We start from the raw sequence: 18824 nt of genomic DNA on the forward strand, positions 1-18824 counted from the left end.
AATTTTTGGTATTAGTAAACGAGCTCGAGCCGAGCTTAAGCTTATTTAGGCACGCCCGATAAAAAACGAGTCGAGCCCAAGCCCGAGCCGAGCTCAGTAAAAGAAAGCTCGAGCTTAAGCCTCATTTAACTTAAACGAGCTCGGGCCAGGCTCGGGCCGACTCGGCTCGTTTGCAACCCTAGCTACGGGAAGGCTATGGATTACCAAAAAAACATGAGTGTAACAAGAATCGAACTCTAGTCAATTGCAAAACAAACCAACAGCATAAACATACGGCCGAGAATGCCTCATCCGTTTAAATGTGCTCCTTTATTTCTTTTAAACACATTCATTTTCATTTTCTTTATTATAACTAGTGGAGCACCCGTGCTTTGCATAGGTGTTTTTTTGTTTTTTATGCCAAGATGTAAAAGTTTTGATTGTAAGGGTCAAAAGTGTCAAAATGGATAAAGAGTAATTATTATTGGTAAGCTTAATGAGTCAAGGGACCAAAGTAGAAAAACATTGATATTAGGGACTAAAAGTGGCAACAAACCAAAACCAATGTGGCCAAAATCCAAAATGAAAAGGGTTTGATATTAAGGACTAAAAATGAAAACAAACTAAAACTATTGTGGCCAAAATCCAAAGTGAAAAACATTATTGTTAAAATGTTGTTCCGCTTTTAATATATATATATATATATATATATATATATATATATATATATATATATATATATATATATATATATATATATATATGACAAAATATCAAAAATGGTCCATGTGGTTTTCGAAAATATCAAGTTTAATCCCTAAGTTCAAAAAACCTCACAGATGGTCCCTGTGGTTTCAAAACTTTTAACAAATGGTCCTTTTCGTTAACTCCGTTAACTTTTGGCCGTTAAGTGGAGGGTATTTATGTCATTTCACTGCCACAGGGACCATTTATGAAGATTTGCCTTATTTTTTTATAAAAAAAAAAATTAATATTAAAGGGTCCCACACTCTCTCTCTCTCTCTCTCTCTCTCTCTCTCTCTCTCTCTCTCGTCTTCATTGTGCTGGAAACTCGATTAAAGCATCAATTCTGAAACCATCGACTTTTGGGATTTTTATTGATTCAATTCAAGTGGGGATCGATTTGGGATTTTTCTAAAACCTAAACCTTCAAAGACAAAGGACCTGTAAAAAATCTTGGCGATCCAAATCCAATTGAAGTTGGACCGGCTGAAAACTGAGAATTTCGGGTCTTGATCCCAAAATTCCTTCATAACCAACTTTCTCAGATGGGTGTTTTTTTTTCAACGACCTTTGTGGATTTTTCTGGGTTTTTACTGAATCCAAATGGGTTGCCGGGAAAATTTATTAACTGTTTGTTGGTGTCAAGAATGGAGGTCGGTGAAAGATTTTTAGGCAAGAATCCACCATTGAAGAACCTTGGAGAACCAAGAAAAGATGAAATAGATCGGGTCGGGTTCTGTGGAGTAGGGGGTGAAAGAGACGAAGCTTGGTGATCCACCATGATCGGTGATTGTTTTGTTACAGCTCTGGATCTGTTCCTCAACATCACTAACATGGAAACTAAAATCTCCTAACAGAATAAAGAGAAAAACAAAATGAAGAAAGAGATTGACAGATTACAAAGTGTTGGTGGAATCAAAAAAACCCTCAAGAATTTGCTGTCCAAAAGGAGAACGAGAAATCAAGAAAAACAAGAAGTGATTCGAATCAACATCCAGGTGTTGGTGACAAAATTGAGATTAGATTTTCTGAGATTCAATCTCCCCATTTAATCTCTACTCTTCGAAAATAGCGACTCAATTAGCATCCGAGAGAGAGAGAGAGAGACCCTTTACATATTAACTTTTATTTTTTATTTTTAATTAAAATAAGAAAAAACCTCATAAATGGTCCCTGGGTATTGAAATGACGAAAATGCCCCTCACTTAACGGTAGAAAGCTGACGGAGTTAGACGGAAGGACTAAACATTAAAAGTTTTGAAACCATAAGGACCATCTGTGAGTTTTTTTAAACTTAGTGACTAAACTTGATATTTTCAAAAACCACAGAGACCATTTTTGAAGTTTTGTCTAGGGATGAGCATCGGAACCGGGTACCCGCTTTTGGAACCGAAACCGCCTCGGAACTGCCGGTTTTGGAACCGGAACTGCCTTAAGCGGTTCCGGTTCCGGTTCCTAAAGTTATGGAACTGCCTTAAGCAGTTCCGGTTCCGGTTCTCGTTTTTTCGGAACCACTACCCGCTGGGTACCCGCCGGAACCGGTTAATATATATATATATATATATATATATATATATATATATATATATATATATATATATATATATATATATATATATATATATATATATATATATATATATATTATCTCATATAAATATGAGTGTTACTTAGACCAGTTTAGAATATATATTGGTCCGGTTTTGTCCGTCTTTGGTCCGAATTGACTTGATTTGAATCGAACTAAATTGCGGTTTTATCGACAAAAGTTAACAAAATTCATGTAACCAGGTTACCCGCTCCCGGAACCGGAACCGCCGGTTCCGAGACTGGTTCCAAACATTTAAGAACTGCCTAGAGCGGTTCCGGTTCCGGTTCTAACTTTCTAGGAACCGTCGGTTCCGGTTCCGGTTCTCGCCAAATGAGGCGGGTACCCGCCTATGCTCATCCCTAGTTTTGTCTATATATATTATTGTTATTGTTGTTGTTGTTGTTATTATTATTATTATTATTATTATTATTATTATCTTTCACGCACACATACATATGCATATACATTCAAACATAAATTATTCGCTTCATTTTTTGCACTTCTACTATACATGATTATATCTACACTTCCATCAACTTTTGCCTAATATCTACATGTGTATAGCAGTGTGTACCTTTCGATCCGTTACTCATTTCATTCTTTAACTTGTACCAAATATCTATGTGTGTATGTGTATATGTATATATGAATGTATATGTATATATATATATATATGTGTGTGTGTGTGTGTGCGTGTATGTATTTACGTATGTGTATGTATATGTATGTGTGTATGGGTATGTGAATGTGAATGTATTAATAAGCATTACAATGTTAAACCATGAAATGAGTAATGGATCCCGAAGGTGCACACGACTTTATGAACGATATTATTAGCTATAAGTTGGTGAAAGTACATATAATCATGTATAATAGAGGTGTGAAAAAAAACGAACCGGAAAAAACAATGTTCGGTGCCCGAAAAATCGAAAATAAGAAAAATCCTAATGTGGCCCAAAGCTCTAAAAGATTCCTAAAACTCATTATGGGCCCAAACACAATAAGGCCCAACGCCCAGCAATGGCTTAAAGTTAGAAGGGTTGACGGCCCATCAAGGCCCAAACTCCCCTAGTCTAAAAATGGCCCAAAGTCGCAAAATCCCAATCCAGGCCTGGTACGCTGCGCGTACCATACGTACTCTCAGCGTACTAAGTTGCACGTATGTCGTGGACACGGGCACATACGTGCAGCGTTACACCTAGCGTACACGTCTATTAAGCACTTTTTCCTTAAGTGCTTAATATTTGCATTCCAACATCCAAATTTCAAATCCAAGTCTAAATAGACGTCTTAGTCCATAAAGTCGTGAACTTGGAGCCTTTGCATGGCTCAAAGGGACCCAAACCTGACTTTTAGCATTCTACTTTCACCATAATGACCTAAGCACATGCATGGTTGATCAACAACCATCAAGATGCTAACTTTATGGACTAAAGACCTCAGAAACATTAAGAGAAGCAACTCCTAACTTCTAGAGTGGAAGGAATCCACTAGATCTCATCATATGACCAAAATGGGACCAAAACTTCATAAAGACTAGATCTAACCAAACAAGGAGCAAGTTCAAAGCTTTATACCTCAATAAAACTGGAAATGATGAGAGAAATCTGGATTAAGCTAAAGCCACACCAAAGCAACCTCCAAGTGTTCTTCTTCCTTCAATTCACCAAAAACACCACCAAAACTCACTTCTAAGCTCAAATCTCACAAATGGCAATTAGGGTTTCGATCTTAGGGTTTGGAGGAGTGGAGGTTGAACATAAGTTGCTTAAATATGGCACAAACCCTAAAAATTAGGGTTTTCCCCTGCTTAGCGTACGCTCAACGTACGTGGGTGCCTCCGTGTCCAACCTTCGATCCAATACGCTCAGCATAATCATAGAGTATGCCTAGTATACTAGGCTAGGGACCAAAATGAAAAGAATTTACAAATAGGGTATAAAAGGAACATACCCCTAAATCGTGAATGTTACAACCAGGCTCTATCCAGGATTTGTCCCTCCCCATCCTCCTTAGTGCCTTCTTCACTTCCTCACTCTCAATCTTTGTGTGGGAACAATCATTCGTCGTGTGATGTTGCATTAAATTGAAAACTAGTCGTGTTAAATAAAGAATTGAAGTATGTATTTCTTGTCCTTTTAATATCCTCTTCTTTCACTTTCACTTGAACTTGCACGTTGTCATTCTTAAATTTTAAAATTTTCTGACTATTTAAAATGCATATAGTATAAATTTTAAACGACATAAAAATAAGTTTATGTGCAATTTGATTAGCGATATATATTTATCTAATTAAAGTTTATTTTTGTAAAATCCATTGAATCTTTTTTTTCAACTTAGTTTTCTAATTGTTCATAGCAAACAACAATTTTGAATGACTTATTCATTTCCTTCAAATCCATTATGTTCCTGTTTTTTATTCCATTCTATCTTACCAAACATCCCCCAAGAGAAACATACTATCTTGGGTTTAAATCTTTAGTAAAAAGTAGGAATTTGAATCAATATAAAATTTAACATCTTTCCACATATTCTGAAGCATTAACTATTCCAAACCCACAAAAAAGAGGAAAGAATAGAAAGTGACATATACACTATAAGTCTATAACACTAATCTCTCTCACTTAACTCCCTGCAAAATAGATTATCAGAAGGAAGAAGATGATGAGTGAGGTTGAGCTTGAGCTTGAGCTTGCTCCCTTTCTGCCACCATCATAAGCATCTCAAGGCGCTTATCAAACAGCAATGCACTTTCATCTCTTTCATCAAGCTCTCCTGCTTCAATTTCCAGCCACTTTTCACGCAAATCATCAAGAACATTCCCTTCTGTCATCTTCATTTCAGCTCCAGGAGCATTTGGAACAGTGGTCCGAAGTGATGAATCTCCTGATGGAGGTGGCAGACTCAAAACCATTGCTCTAAACTCTCGTGTATCTGCAAATGTCTCAAAATTGCATGCCATTACATCCAGACAATATTCCCTGATCTTCAAAACACCATACATGTCTGATAATATCAACCACTGACACAATTCTGCAGGAGGAATCATTTCTAGATGAGGTAGAACAGCATCAGCTACAGCTCGTTTAAGTGGAAATAACAAATATCTTGAAGCAGCATCAAACATTTCTTCAGCCTGTTGTATGAAATCAAACAAATTTTTTTTTTCAATTCATAATCATCATTCATGAATGTTAAGAATGTTAGAATGTACCTGATCAGGATCTACATCCTTCAAACCATCTGTGTACCTGAGATCAAAACATATAAATATATATATATATATATATATATATATATATATATATATATATATATATATATATATATATATATATATATATATATATATATATATATATATATGTGATTTTTATATTATAATGGAAAAGGGGAATGGAAGTTATTGAGTCTTACATGTACTCGATCATTTTCTCGAAAGCTTCCATGGAAAGATCACGTTCTTCAAGAAGTGGAAGAGGGTAATTTGGTAAACCTTCTTTTCCTTCAAGGAAATCATCCATGCGGGAAAGTCTTGTTTTGAAGTATTCGGATCTTGAAGCTAAGATTATCTGGTGGCAACGAAAGATCTTGTCATCAACTTTTATACAAACATCTGCAAGATCATCTTCCAATGAAGTTAATTTCATTCGTGAAACAAGATCATCATGCTCTTTGGTTGAATTAGCAAGAGATATTTGAAGAAGACGGGATAAAGCAGCAGGGAGACGATCATCTTCAGGAAGAGAAGTGCCCTGTAAGATATATCGTCTTTGTGAATTGTCGATATCTTGTAGGGCTTTATAATCTGCGTATTTTTGATGTCTCACTTCCTTTTCTATCACTTTTTGTAATGATTCACACTTCAAAACTTTGCATATTCTCACAAGATCTTCCATGTCGTCCACTGCAATCTCGAGTCTATCAGAGTAAAAGAAGTGAATCAGGCTGTAGAATGCAGGATATGACAGTTTTTCTCGAGAGAATCTTATTTCCTTGCGACACCTCCAATCGTTCTGGAATTTGTTCTTGAGGTAGGGAGATCGAGCGCTCAAGATGACTCTATGAGCTTCGATAGGTCTTCCATGGAGATAGAACACAACATCTGGAGGAAAATAGCTCGGGCTGGATCCTCCATTAGACAAATCACCTAATCAAAGTACTTGGTCTGATCGATATTCAATTTGATCAACAACAAATCTTAATCAAACGTATAAAGATCAGATGTTTGAACGAACCTGTAAGCTGAGATTGACCATCCAATTGCTCTAGATTACCTCTATTAGCGAGACACCCAAGAAATGTTTCTCTCAAAGCTCCCTGCAACGGACCCAACGGCGGCGGCCGAGCTTCAAACGCCTTCAAAAGCTTCCTGACCTTCAAATTCAACGACGCGTAATGACATCTATCACCATCAAAGGTGTGTTCGGAGCAAATTGCGCCGTTTTCCAGCAACATCCTGGCGGCGTCAAGATGCCCTGCTAAACAAGCGTAATACAGAGCCACTGAGTCCCACTGGTCGCGCGCGTTTACGTTAACACCGGACTCCAATAGGTATTTCAACCGGTTGACGTCGCCGGCGCGTGAGGCTTCGAAAACATCGCCGTAAGGAACTTTTTTCAGTGGGACTGATGCCAAAAAGTCTTCTGGGCCGAGGTCAATGTCGTCCAAATCCGACATAACGATTACGATTTTGATTTTACAGATGCTACCTGGGTCTGAACAAAGTGATGACGATGATGATGAAGATAAGAGTGTCGATTCATTTCGTAGTTAAAGATTGAAGATGGAGGCGGTTTTTGCGAAATCGCATTTCCTTTGTAATCGGAATACAATTAGGGTTTATCAATTGATTGAAGCGAGAAAGGGGTTACAGGAAGAAGATGATTCAGATGTTTATAAACCGCAATATCCAAATGGATGACTCTTGTCCGAGTTTCTTTGAGTTTAACAAAACAAAATTTGGATTTTATTGAAGTAAGCGAATCATAAAGAAATTCTCTCTTGTTTCTTAACTTCTTTCAACAAAAATACAAACTTTGATGAAAAAAAAAATATTTTACTTTGTTATAGTAAATATTGAAACAATTAATGTTGGGCACAAACGTATATCCTCATCATAACAACAACATTAATAAGAAGATTATATTAACTTAATAGAATCGTATTAGCAATGTTATAGGATCTTAGGTAAATCCTGTTTTTTTTGTCATGAAATAAGTTTTCTCATAAACATTATTAATACAACCCAAAGAAAGTGCCTAATTGGCATTTGTACTACAACATTTTCATGTATATATTTGAATTAATTTTGTAACTTGCATCACAAATTTAAGCTATCAACTTCCACATTATTAGAATTTAGGCGTCTCAATCTCTGATCAAGTTCTGCCATTACAGCTGGTTCTTGCTTTTTCCTTTCCTTTGATATATTTATACTTGTGCTTGTCATAAACCCCACTTTATCAAACGCGGCCTACAAAAAATACCAAAACATCACGTCACACTGACAGAAACAGACACCACAGAACAGGTTATACTGCGGTTGACATGCATTGGATTAGACTGGAACTGATGTCAGTAGGACAAAAATTATCTTACCGTCAATAGATCATCCGGATCGAATAGATGATGAGTAGTATTTTGTATTACATTAATTACATCCCCAACATGGTGTGTTGTGAGCAACTCTTCTTCTTTCATCTGCAATGTTTTTAAGACTAATTTCAGACATTTGACAAAAAAATCAAACATTTTTATAAAAAAAAAAAAAAAAAAGTTGCAATTTTCGTTTTTCATGGGATTGAGTATAAGTGTATCATCACCTTGAAGATAGCTAGAGCCACATTAAATAGAACTTTTGCTCCTTCATAGAAGAGAACATCCCAAACTCGCAAGGTTGTCTGAATAAGTTTTGTAAGTAAGAAACCATTAGATATTTAGATACATAAACATGTATCTAAATTACAAAAAATCTCAACATACTTTATTCTTTTTACCAATATAAGAAATGTAGTTTACTTTTTACCCAAAAATTGCAAAAATAAAGTATGTTGCTATTATCAGTAAAGAAATGTTACTACCTCTGAAGGCAGGCTCTTTGAAAAGAGGCAAAGAAACCATTCGGTGGCAACAAGGGAAACATCGAACTCAATGGCTTCTAAATGAGCATATATACTGCATATTTAAGAATCTTGAAAGATTAAAAGCTGTAAACTTTAAAAAGAAAAAGACTATGAAGAATCTTGAAAGATTAAAATATTACCTTGGACACTTTTTTTTCAACAAATCCTTGAACACCCGTTGTTCTACATGGCAACCTGTTAAGTTACTTGAATAACAATCATTGACTAGTACATTTTCCAAAAGAACTGCTAACATCCAAAAAGCATCTTCTTCCGTTTTCATCACAAGTAACAATAATGCAGCAACATAATTCAAACCCTGATTCAACATATGCATCATCTTTCATCATCTTAAACAAATTAAAGGGATAACGGATTCAAAAAAAAAAGGTTGGATTTTTTATTTACCTGACAATAACCAACATCAGAATCACGGAAAGAGTAACCAACAAGAACACGTCTCAAAGAAGCATGACCTTCGGGAGTGTCCAACCATGGATGACCAGGGAAAGTTCTAGGCAGATCCTGCAAGAGTGTAAAATGTCTAAAATACCCTTCAAGTCAAAAACAGAAAAATCTTCATATGTATAACTTACATGATCGATCTGCTTAGTGGCAGGGGTGACTTTACCCTCAACAGCTATTATCAGATCATTATAATAGCTATCAGGAACAGTCGATTTCTTCTTAGCAGCGCCAGATAAAGAAAACCAAACTTTAGGTCTCAAAACTGGAGGAATTCCCTTCCTTATTAGCTTCTTGAGGGTGATTGCGTTCACTAAAACTGAAAATTTCAAGGATGCTTTAAGGGCAGAGGATACATCGGTTTGCAAATACCAATTTGCCCCTTTGCTGGCTTCTAATGACCACCAAACCCTACCTTGTTCCCTCACTTTCTCTCTCACCTCATTCAATATGTTCGCATCATCAACATTGCCTTCCACAGTAAACCCATAAAGATCTTGAAACTTTACTGTAATATTTGCCCTTCTAGCATGAATGCTTGGTCTCAAGATTGGGATTTGTGATTGAATCTCAAGCGACAAATCCCTCTTGCTTTGAGTTCCATACATTTCTTAAACTAGTGAACGCAAATTACAACGATAATATAGATCTATCGAGAGAGAGGAATGATGGGTCTTGAAGAAGTTAGCAAATTGTGGAATACGCCATGGACTTAACAATCTAAAATATTCAAGAAATTTATGGGTTCTTTCAGGAAAAGTACAAAATACTCTATATAAGAAAGACGATAGAGAAAGCTCACATGGGCATAATTAGATGATCTAAAGATCGAATCTATACAACCTAACTCCAAATGGGTGCTTGAGATAATTCGGATTCTTAAATACAAGACCCCAGAAGACCAAACTGATGAAGATTCCGAAGAGAAATAAAAAGATTGCAAGAAAGAAAAAACGAATTCAATCAAGATATAGTAATCAAGCAAACTGCATAATGAAAATAAAAGATAGAAAAGAGAAAGGATAAAATGATAATCTTGAAATGAAGGTTTGACAATAGATAGAAGAGTTGGGGAAAGCCCTAATCTATTTAGGGTGCGACTCGTTTGAATTGATGAAGAATGGGTGTCTGAAATCTTATTTTATTATAAAATTAGGGAAGAACTAACCGAGTAGTGGAAGTAGAAGAGATTTTCAAAGAGGTGGGTACTGGGTAAAGGTTAAGCCTTTAACTTGATAACTTGATCAGAGGTAATGTTGGATGCTTGGATTGTTAGCGACTTAGCGTCATGGATGATAAGAGATTGGTGGTCCGTGGTTGGTAGGGCAGAGTGGAGCTCAAGTCTCTTTACAAATTAATCTATAACGTTAAGAAAATTCAAATTACAAAGAAAGATAGAAGACAATAAATTAAGGACGTTAACACAATTTAATTTTGAAGTACTAAGAAATTAAATGGGCTAATCACAAAAAGGACGGAAATGACTAAAGGAACACGCAAGATTAGGGATAAGCATTTGGATCGGGGAACCGGAACCGGATAGAACCGATCGGACCAGGACCGACATGATATTCTTGTGGATTTGGAACCGGGAACCGGAATCAGCAGAACCTGAACCAGTAGAACTGACAAAAACCAGATTCGTATATTGCTATTTCTCGAGAGTTGATTCCAACATTAAAGACACGGTAAGAACCGGTAGGAACAGGAACTAGTAGAACCGGTGGTCCGGTTCGGTTCCTATTTTTCACCAAGTTCAATTCCCGAACCGGTTTCGGTTCTGGCCGGTTCCGATGCTCATCTCTACGCAAGATAATATGTTTTTCTAATTTTATTATAAAACTAAGACTTATTTGGGTATAGAGAATTTTTTTTCTTTTTATATCATCTTCTATCATTCTTAGATGATGACAAGTATAATAAAAATTGATTAATTTTATTAAATATGACACGTGTCACAATTATATATGAAGATAATAAAAGAAATAGAAGAATATATGATTTCTTGTATTCTCTTCGATACATTGCGTAGAAATAAAATTATATGGCAAAAAAAATAACACATCATATATATATATATATATATATATATATATATATATATATATATATATATATATATATATATATATATATATATATATAGGGTAAAGTGAATATACCTAACAACCTTATATAAGCTTAGGTACCTAACTTCATAATACTAAATCGGTTTGTATCATATTTACATTGTAATTGTCTAAGTTTTTTAAACTTCAACCCCATAACTTGATTACTTCCAAACTCTTTGGACTTTCAACAATATCTTTCTTTTACATCACGTCTTTCTATCGAATACCATCTGATGGACTTTATATCCTACCGCTACAAATGAAAGGATATAGGAGAAATATAATGATGAATTTCCAAAATATTTTGAAGTAAATCAAGTTTAGGGATGAAGTTTAAGAACCTTGGATGATTGCAATGAAAATTTAATGCAAAATGACGTAGTTTGATGAGGTTAGGTACCTAAGCTTATATAAGGTTGTTAGGTATATTCACTTTACCCATATATATATATATATATATATATATATATATATATATATATATATATATATATATGGGTAAATATATAAAAACTAAATGTAAATGTATCATAAGAATAGATAATATAACATGTATAAATTTTAAAGTTTTCATCAAAAACTCAAATACAATAACATAATCATCTTTTTGAAGTATATTTCATAAGAAACCTATAATAATGACTAAGTGCAGTAAAATAAAGATATTTCTCATTAAAAAATACCATTTTTGCAGGTAATGTCTTTGAAGTGAATTCATCACTAATAGTTACTAAATTATGCATTTGTGATATACAAATTTTGTCATATTTCATTAATAGATATCACCATCATAAATATATCTTTGTTTGAAAAGTATGATTTGTCGAACAACTAAAAAAGTTGTTTAAATAATGTCAAAATATCAAATCATAAGAGCTTGTAATCAATACTTTTAGATATATGAACCTTGTAATCAATACTTTTAGATATATGAACCTTGAACTGAGATCGACGTTTGTGATTAAGATTGAAAAATCGATGTTTGAGATTAAGATTGAGAGGATTTCTAAGATTCACTTTCTGCAAAATGAAACTAAAATATGGAAAAAAAAAAGTTTTTATACAATTTAAAAGCATAGATCCAATAATTTCGTAGGCTATACCTTCAAAAAGCAAAAATTATCAAAATGACGTTGTTTTAGTCATTTTTGCAGGCAAAATACCGATTTCGCATGTGTAACTTGCGAAGTGGTAGCTATTGCTGGAAATTCTCCTATTCAAGTTTGTTTTTTATCTATCAAAATCAAATGGCTAACAACTTGTTCTCGATTTCAACTTAACGAGAGAAAATAAATGAAATAGTTGTTGGTTGTGGTCATTGTGGCTGGTTATGGTGGCAGTGGGTGAAGGTGGTTGTCGTGGCGGTAGTAGTTGGTTATGGTGGCGATTGGTTGTGGTGACGAAGGGGGTTAGTTGTGGTGAAGGTGTTTGTGGCGGTTGGTAGTGTTGGCGGTGATGTGAGCGGTGGGTGGTGGTAGTGTTAGCGTTGGTGGCAATGGTGGTAGTGATGGTGGTAAGGGTAATAATATGGTAATCTTGCACTTTCTCTTATGAATTGAAATTAATTCCTTCCATCTTTTGATGGGATGAACTTGTAACCCCCGGTTCCCAGGTAAATTCCTTTAAATTCTAAATGTTTAATTATTTTGCAAAAGGCGGTGATTACGTTGGGCGTAATTAAGGTACATAGGGCGTACCTTGTTGAGACTTGGACACGGGGTTTTCCCCCTAGTACGCTAGGCATACCTAGAGTACACAAGGTATCTCGAGTCAGGGGCAAATCCTAAAATTTAGGGTTTAGATCTTATTTAAGCACCTTATAACCTCAAAACCTCTTCTATCATCAACATCCTTTGTCCCAAAGCAGTTCCCACGAAACCATGACCCCCTTTTAGAGAGTATTGGTCATTTTGTGTGTTTTGGTGTGTTTTTGGTGCATCTTGAAGAAAGAAGAACCCTTTGGAGAAGCACTTGTTGATTTGAAGCTTGTAGATCTAGGCCTTGCTCACCTTGATTATTCTTCTTGAGGTATAAAGTCTCTACCTTGTTGATTCACCTCTTGGATCTATCTAGTTTAGGGTTTTTGGCATATTTTGGTCCCTTGGGTTGATTCATGTGAGTACAAGCTACTCCAGAAGCTGAAGATATTAGATTTTGATGTTTTTGAGGTCCCTGATGCATAAAAATGGCATTTTGATGGATTTAACTAAACCATGCATGAGTTGATGGTCATAATATGAAGTTAGAATGTTAAAAATGGTGTTAGTCCTATTGGATCCATGCAAAGGCATCAAATTGATGTCTTTATCATTTAAGACGTTTTCAAGAGTAAGATATGTGATTTGGACGTTTGGACTTAATGCATTAAGTGCTTAATGTGATTTTTGGCCATCAGGAGAGTACGTTGGGCGTACATATGTGTACGCTCAGCGTAAAGCGTTCAGCCCTGTTTCCCCTTCGTTGTTTGACCCTTGTATGGTAGGGTTAAGAGGGTGGTACGCCTAGCGTACTCACTAAAAGATCTTTGGGCCATTATTTAGGTCTTAGGTCTTTATGGGCTTAGGCCAGGGTTAGATGATTTAATTGAGAGAAAGGTAAAATGGTATTTTTACCCTTAGCATGTTAGATGATAATTTGGGCCATTTATTAAGGGTTGTTACCCTGATTATTTGTTAGGGTTAATTTGGATATGTTCAGTGTGAGGAGTCGTAGTAGCAGCAGCTTGAGAGTGTGATTTGTCTATCTTCAAACTGAGGTGGGTTTCCTCACTATACTTGTGGGTCGAAGGCACTAATGTCAGCCTACTAGATTATGTTGTAGGATAGTAGTGATCTTTGTGACATGTACTGATACGTTTGTATGTGCTATATGTCTTTGTGACACTTACTGATATGTTTGTATGTGCTTTTTGTCTTAGTGACTCAGAAATTTGGAAGGGACTCAGGGTGTCATAAGGCACTCAACGAGTCGGAAGAGACTTAGGGGTGAAATAGACTTGTTACATGTTTTGGTATGATATGTATGATTGATGTATGTGGTATTTTGGGAACTCACTAAGATTTGTGCTTAGGGTTTAAGTTTATGTTTCAGGTACTTCCAGCTCGAAAAGGGAAGGGCCCGGCCTGATCGCAACGCATCCACCTATGTTTCCGCATTTTTTATGATTTTGGGATTTGTATTGTGATAACTATTTTCACATTGGCATAATTTGATGGTTTGATTTAATGATCTGATGTATTTTGGTTGATTTAAAAATAAATTTTTTTACTTATGATTTTTGGGATCTTACAAATTGGTATCATAGCCTTGGTTTTAAGGATTCAGACACACTCTCGGGTGTGTCTGAACTCAAACTGAGGGTTTGGTAAGTTTTTCATAAAAAATGATTTTATAAAGAGATTATTACTATAAAGAAGGGGGTGTGATGCATGAAATCGGTCGAGATATACCCATACATGTTTATTGATTCGATATGCGAATATGTGAATAGCATGTTAGATACGAGATTAAGGATCTGCTCAAAATTGTAGGTGAGATGTCTTTGTATGGTTACTGTATGAGACCCTAGAACTGCATGCTAGTTTGGATTACAAATGATATGTTATGATGGCATGTTAGGCAGTGCTCTTGTTAGAACTCGATGCTCGAATGATGCTTGCTTTGTGCTTTTAGGAACCACTGCTAATACTAGTTAACTATCACGAGAATATACTAGGTTACATGTTGTAGAAATTAGATAATTTAGAAGGTTAGGTTTAACTCTATTGCATGGCTGTTGTTTGAGTCCAAGCGTTTTAGGGTGAGACCTTGCAGTCGAAGAATTATCTAGTGTCTGTTACATGTAATTATATTCGTGAGGTAGTGTAACACTCAAAGTTTGGAAAGCCAAGAAAGGAAAGAAAACCCCAAATTTTAAGGGGAGACTCGGCGAGTCCGAGCGGGATCCGGGTTGAGGTGTAAGCGACCGACTCGGCGAGTCGGCCAAGGTGACTCGGCGAGTCAGGCCTGAGCAAGGAAAACCCTAAATCCGGACTTGGAGCCTATTTAAACGTCTCATTCTCCTCCCTAGGGTTCCTTTACTGCCTCTCTACCCCAGAACACCAAACCCTAACCACCATATCCGTTTTTGAGCTAGATCTTGCCTTGAAGAGTGCTCTAAAGCTTGAAGAAGGAAGAAAGGCCTTGGAGGTGCAAGAAAGGACTGTAGATTCGGGATTGAGAAGACATTTCAGACCAATTGGAGGTAATAAGTTGTTGCTTGGACTCCCTTTGCACCTAGATCTATTCTTATGTGTGAGTTTTGGACATTTTTGGCATGATAAGTAACCATTTCGAGTTAGAGGTCCAGATCTGAGGTTGCTACCTCAGATCCATGCTTGTTTTGGTCTAGAATCCCCTAAAGTATCAGCCCTTGGTATGTTGAAGAAGTATGTTTGCCATAAACCCTAGTTTGAATGTGTTTTGAGCCTAGATCTCTTGATCTACACGTAAAGTTTGCCACTTTACGTGGGGGATAGGCCTTAGAAGTATGGATCTATGAGTTGGAAGCCCTGTTTGGCTCGAAAAGCCACTGCATGGATTAAGGACTGGATAGACTCGGCGAGTAGCTTGAAGATGAGGAGGAACTCGACGAGTGGGATGAACAGTTCGTCGAGTCGGATGAAGTTAGGCATGAACTCGGCGAGTTGGATGAACAACTCGACGAGTTGGTTGAAGATTGCCTTGTGCTCGGCGATTCTGTTCTTAGACTCGGCGAGTCAGGTCGCGTAGTCCCAAACCCTTCGAGTTAAGACTCGAGTCGGCGAGTCGAGCAAGGACTCAGTGAGTTGGACAGGTCAGGACTCGAGAATAGTTGACTCGGTGAGTCATGGACTGACTCGGCGATTCGAGTCGCGAATAGAAAGACCCTGAGCATATGAACTCGGCGAGTCATTAGGAGGACTCGGCGAGTAGGGTTGACCTGGAAGGTTGACTTTGACCAGGATTTTGACCTTGACCAGAGTTGACCTAGTTGACCTTTTGGAGGTCAGTTGGACCAAGTGTTATCTTGGCATTGGTAGCTCGAGGAGCTAGTGGAGCAGCTGTTTGGAGTCGGAGGTCAAGTAGCAGTCAAAGGATTAGCAGCATCAGTTCAGCAATCTCAGGTGAGTTTCCTTCCAGTAGGAATGGGTCTAAGGCCACAATGCCGGCCCGTTCAGTTAGCCGTAGTTTCTGGACTTCGGTCCGATGCAGTAGTTAGCATGTTTGATGCCTTCGTGGCTCAGACAGGATTTATGTGTTATGTGAGCCGGGCTACGGCCCGATGTAGTATATGTGTGTTCATGCTAGTGGATATGTGCATGCTATGTTTAGTCAGCTTCGGACTTCGGTCCGATGTAGGGGACAAAGGTCCCATTCAGCTTCGGACTTCGGTCCGATATAGGGGACAAGGTCCCAGTCAGCTTTGGACTTCGGTCCGATGTAGGGGACAAGGTCCCAGTCAGCTTCGGACTTCGGCCCGATGTAGGGGACAAGGTCCCAGTCAGCTTCGGACTACGGTCTGATGTAGGGGACAAGGTCCCAATCAGCTTCGGACTACGGTCCGATGTAGGGGACAAGGTCCCAGTCAGCTTCGGACTTCGGTCCGATGTAGGGGGCAAGGCCCCAGTTAGCCCGGACTTCGGTCCGATGCAGTGGGCAAGGCCCAGTATGTGCTTTATATGTTATTGTGTGGTATGTGGTAGATTGGGGGAGCTCACTAAGCTTCGTGCTTACGGTTTTCAGTTTTGGTTTCAGGTACTCGGTTTTCAAAAGAGGAGTTGGGGAAGATTGCAGTGCACACACCATAGTCAGTTAGCCTGGGATCGTTTGACTCTGATAATGATGTTATGTTTTGATTTAATACTCGAGAAATTATGTTATGACTTATGATACGGTTTTTATAAATATGATTTTAGTAATGTTTTAAAAGAATTTTTTTTTAGTCGTGATTTTTGGGTCGTTACAAGTTGGTATCAGAGCCTTGGTTTGAGGGATTCGGGCGCACTTCCGAGTGTGTCTGAACTCAAACTAAGGAAGTGGTATAGAGTTTTCAAAAGAAAAAATCATAGTTACAAAAGGATTTTGAGAAAGGAAAACAATTTTAGAAAAATATAAGGAAAAGAGTTTTAGAAAAAGCAAAAAGAGTATTGAAAAAAAAAGGTGTGGTGCATGCAATCAGCCGAGCTCAAGTAAGTATTCCCAATTTACCCATACAAGTTATGTAATGATTATCGGTATCAGTTTCAGTTTTGGTTTCGGTTTCGGTTTCGGTTTCAGCTTCAGTAAAACAGCATGCTAGAATAGGACTAAGGATCTAGGATGATGCCTTATGTGCCTGCTTTATGTGTTTCAGCTTGATAAGAGTTTCATGCTAGTAATGAGTAGACAGTAGTAGGATAGCCTGTGTAGGTTATGCCTGATAGTATGAGCTTAGCATTGTATGCTAGTGCAGTTTCTTGTTATGAGAATAGTTTTGCCTGAGTATGTTTCCTTTATCCGAATGCTGCTGGCTTTGTGCTTTGTGGGACTCTGAGTGATGGGAGTTAGCCATTAGGTGAATACGTCACATCACATGTGATCAGGGTTGAATAATCTCAAAGTGCTGGATTTGGCCCTACTGCGCAGCTCTCGTTTGAGTCTAACCGTTATAGGGACGAGACTTTTACTCGAAGGATTATCCGAGCCTCATTGCATGTGATGGTATTCAGGTGGTAGCTAATTGGCATTACAAGGAGGCCTTCAGCAGCTGAGGACTGTTTGGGTAGAGTCAGAGGTTCCCTAGGGCAAGCCTAGGATGAGAGTAGCAGAGATCAGTATTAGTAGAAGTGATTCGGTGGAGTTGAGGTAACTCTTGAGGAAAGTACGGATAGATGTGGAAGGTAGTAGGGGCCTATACTACTGAAAGCAGAGGATCCGTACTCGATTCAAGAGGGGCCAAGACGAAACCAGGGAATGGTGGAGTGAGTGAGAAATCCCTCAGCAGTAGTGTGTAAATTGATCAGAAATTGTTATATTTTCAGCATGGTGACATTGCGCGAGCTACCAGTTAGCAGTTCAGGCGTCGAGGAGGGATCTGGCTCGGGCTTTAGAGCTGGACAGTTTGATGATCAGACGAGGGATTTCATTTCCGCAGAGATCACGCGCAACATCATTGATCAGACTCCAGTGATTTTCGGTTCGGTTAGGGAGGCCATTGTGGAGCTCATGGACAGTCATCTTGAGGCCTTTAAGGTCGGGATAGTTTCAGGACAGATTGGGGCTCGTCTAGACCCTGATTCTTTTGGAGTTCAGGGATCCATCGGGAGAGGAGATCCCATTTCTAGTTTTTTCCATCGGGGGACAGGAGTGAATGGGGCACCCTGCCTCCAAGAGAGACCTTGGCATGATTGGATAGTTGAGGAGGTTACGCGAGCCATTTGCGAGGATCTGCCCGACATGGTCGTGAGGATCACTAATAGGTTGATCGAGAGGCTCCAAGATCAGATAGCTGCTGTTCAGCCATCGGGTAGGGAGTCGGAAAGGAAGAGGAAAGCAGATGAGACTCAGGAAGCCTCGGGTTCGGGTAAGAGGCCCAAGGGTTCAGATTTGAGGACGAGGAACTATCAGAACCGCAGTTAATGCGAGAAGTGCGGAAGGACGCACATGGGTGTGTGCAGGCGTAGAAGTGGTGATGATTTGGGCTGTTTCAGATGCAGTCGAATGGGTCATATCAGCAGGGATTGTACTACTACCATTGCCCAGGGACTTGACCCGATATGTTTCCATTGCAGTCAGAGGGGCCACAAGAAG

The 18824-nt window shown here is 38.0% G+C and overlaps 2 protein-coding genes across 2 annotated transcripts; both read right to left on the bottom strand.

Moving 5' to 3' along the window:
• Positions 1 to 4791: 4791 nt before the first annotated feature.
• On the bottom strand, positions 4792 to 7268 carry LOC111878848 (BTB/POZ domain-containing protein At2g04740). Its single transcript, XM_023875335.2, has 4 exons — positions 6553 to 7268; positions 5732 to 6464; positions 5529 to 5565; positions 4792 to 5450 (listed from the first exon to the last, which is right to left on the bottom strand). Exons 1-4 carry the CDS (start codon positions 6992 to 6994, stop codon positions 4962 to 4964), a joined length of 1701 nt encoding a protein of 566 aa, XP_023731103.1. The 5' UTR covers positions 6995 to 7268; the 3' UTR covers positions 4792 to 4961.
• Positions 7269 to 7445: 177 nt separating this feature from the next.
• LOC111878840 (uncharacterized) lies at positions 7446 to 10203 on the bottom strand. The gene is made up of 7 exons (XM_023875328.3): positions 9036 to 10203; positions 8848 to 8964; positions 8580 to 8758; positions 8398 to 8491; positions 8140 to 8217; positions 7916 to 8017; positions 7446 to 7790 (listed from the first exon to the last, which is right to left on the bottom strand). Exons 1-7 carry the CDS (start codon positions 9510 to 9512, stop codon positions 7638 to 7640), a joined length of 1200 nt encoding a protein of 399 aa, XP_023731096.1. The 5' UTR covers positions 9513 to 10203; the 3' UTR covers positions 7446 to 7637.
• Positions 10204 to 18824: the final 8621 nt, after the last annotated feature.

The sequence above is a fragment of the Lactuca sativa genome, chromosome 5 (genome assembly GCF_002870075.4).
Source record: "Lactuca sativa cultivar Salinas chromosome 5, Lsat_Salinas_v11, whole genome shotgun sequence".
In the NCBI taxonomy this organism is placed as follows: domain Eukaryota; kingdom Viridiplantae; phylum Streptophyta; class Magnoliopsida; order Asterales; family Asteraceae; genus Lactuca; species Lactuca sativa.

Excerpts from the sequence above, each read along its gene's own strand:
- LOC111878848 (XM_023875335.2), bottom strand. The coding sequence starts at position 6,994 with ATGTCGGATTTGGACGACATTGACCTCGGCCCAGAAGACTTTTTGGCA. Across the intron at positions 6,465-6,552 it reads TGGTCAATCTCAGCTTACAG|GTGATTTGTCTAATGGAGGA; the intron begins GTTCGTTCAAAC and ends TACTTTGATTAG. Across the intron at positions 5,451-5,528 it reads AGGATGTAGATCCTGATCAG|GCTGAAGAAATGTTTGATGC; the intron begins GTACATTCTAAC and ends TTCATACAACAG.
- LOC111878840 (XM_023875328.3), bottom strand. The coding sequence starts at position 9,512 with ATGTATGGAACTCAAAGCAAGAGGGATTTGTCGCTTGAGATTCAATCA. Across the intron at positions 8,018-8,139 it reads TGGCTCTAGCTATCTTCAAG|ATGAAAGAAGAAGAGTTGCT; the intron begins GTGATGATACAC and ends AAAACATTGCAG. Across the intron at positions 7,791-7,915 it reads ATCCGGATGATCTATTGACG|GCCGCGTTTGATAAAGTGGG; the intron begins GTAAGATAATTT and ends TATTTTTTGTAG.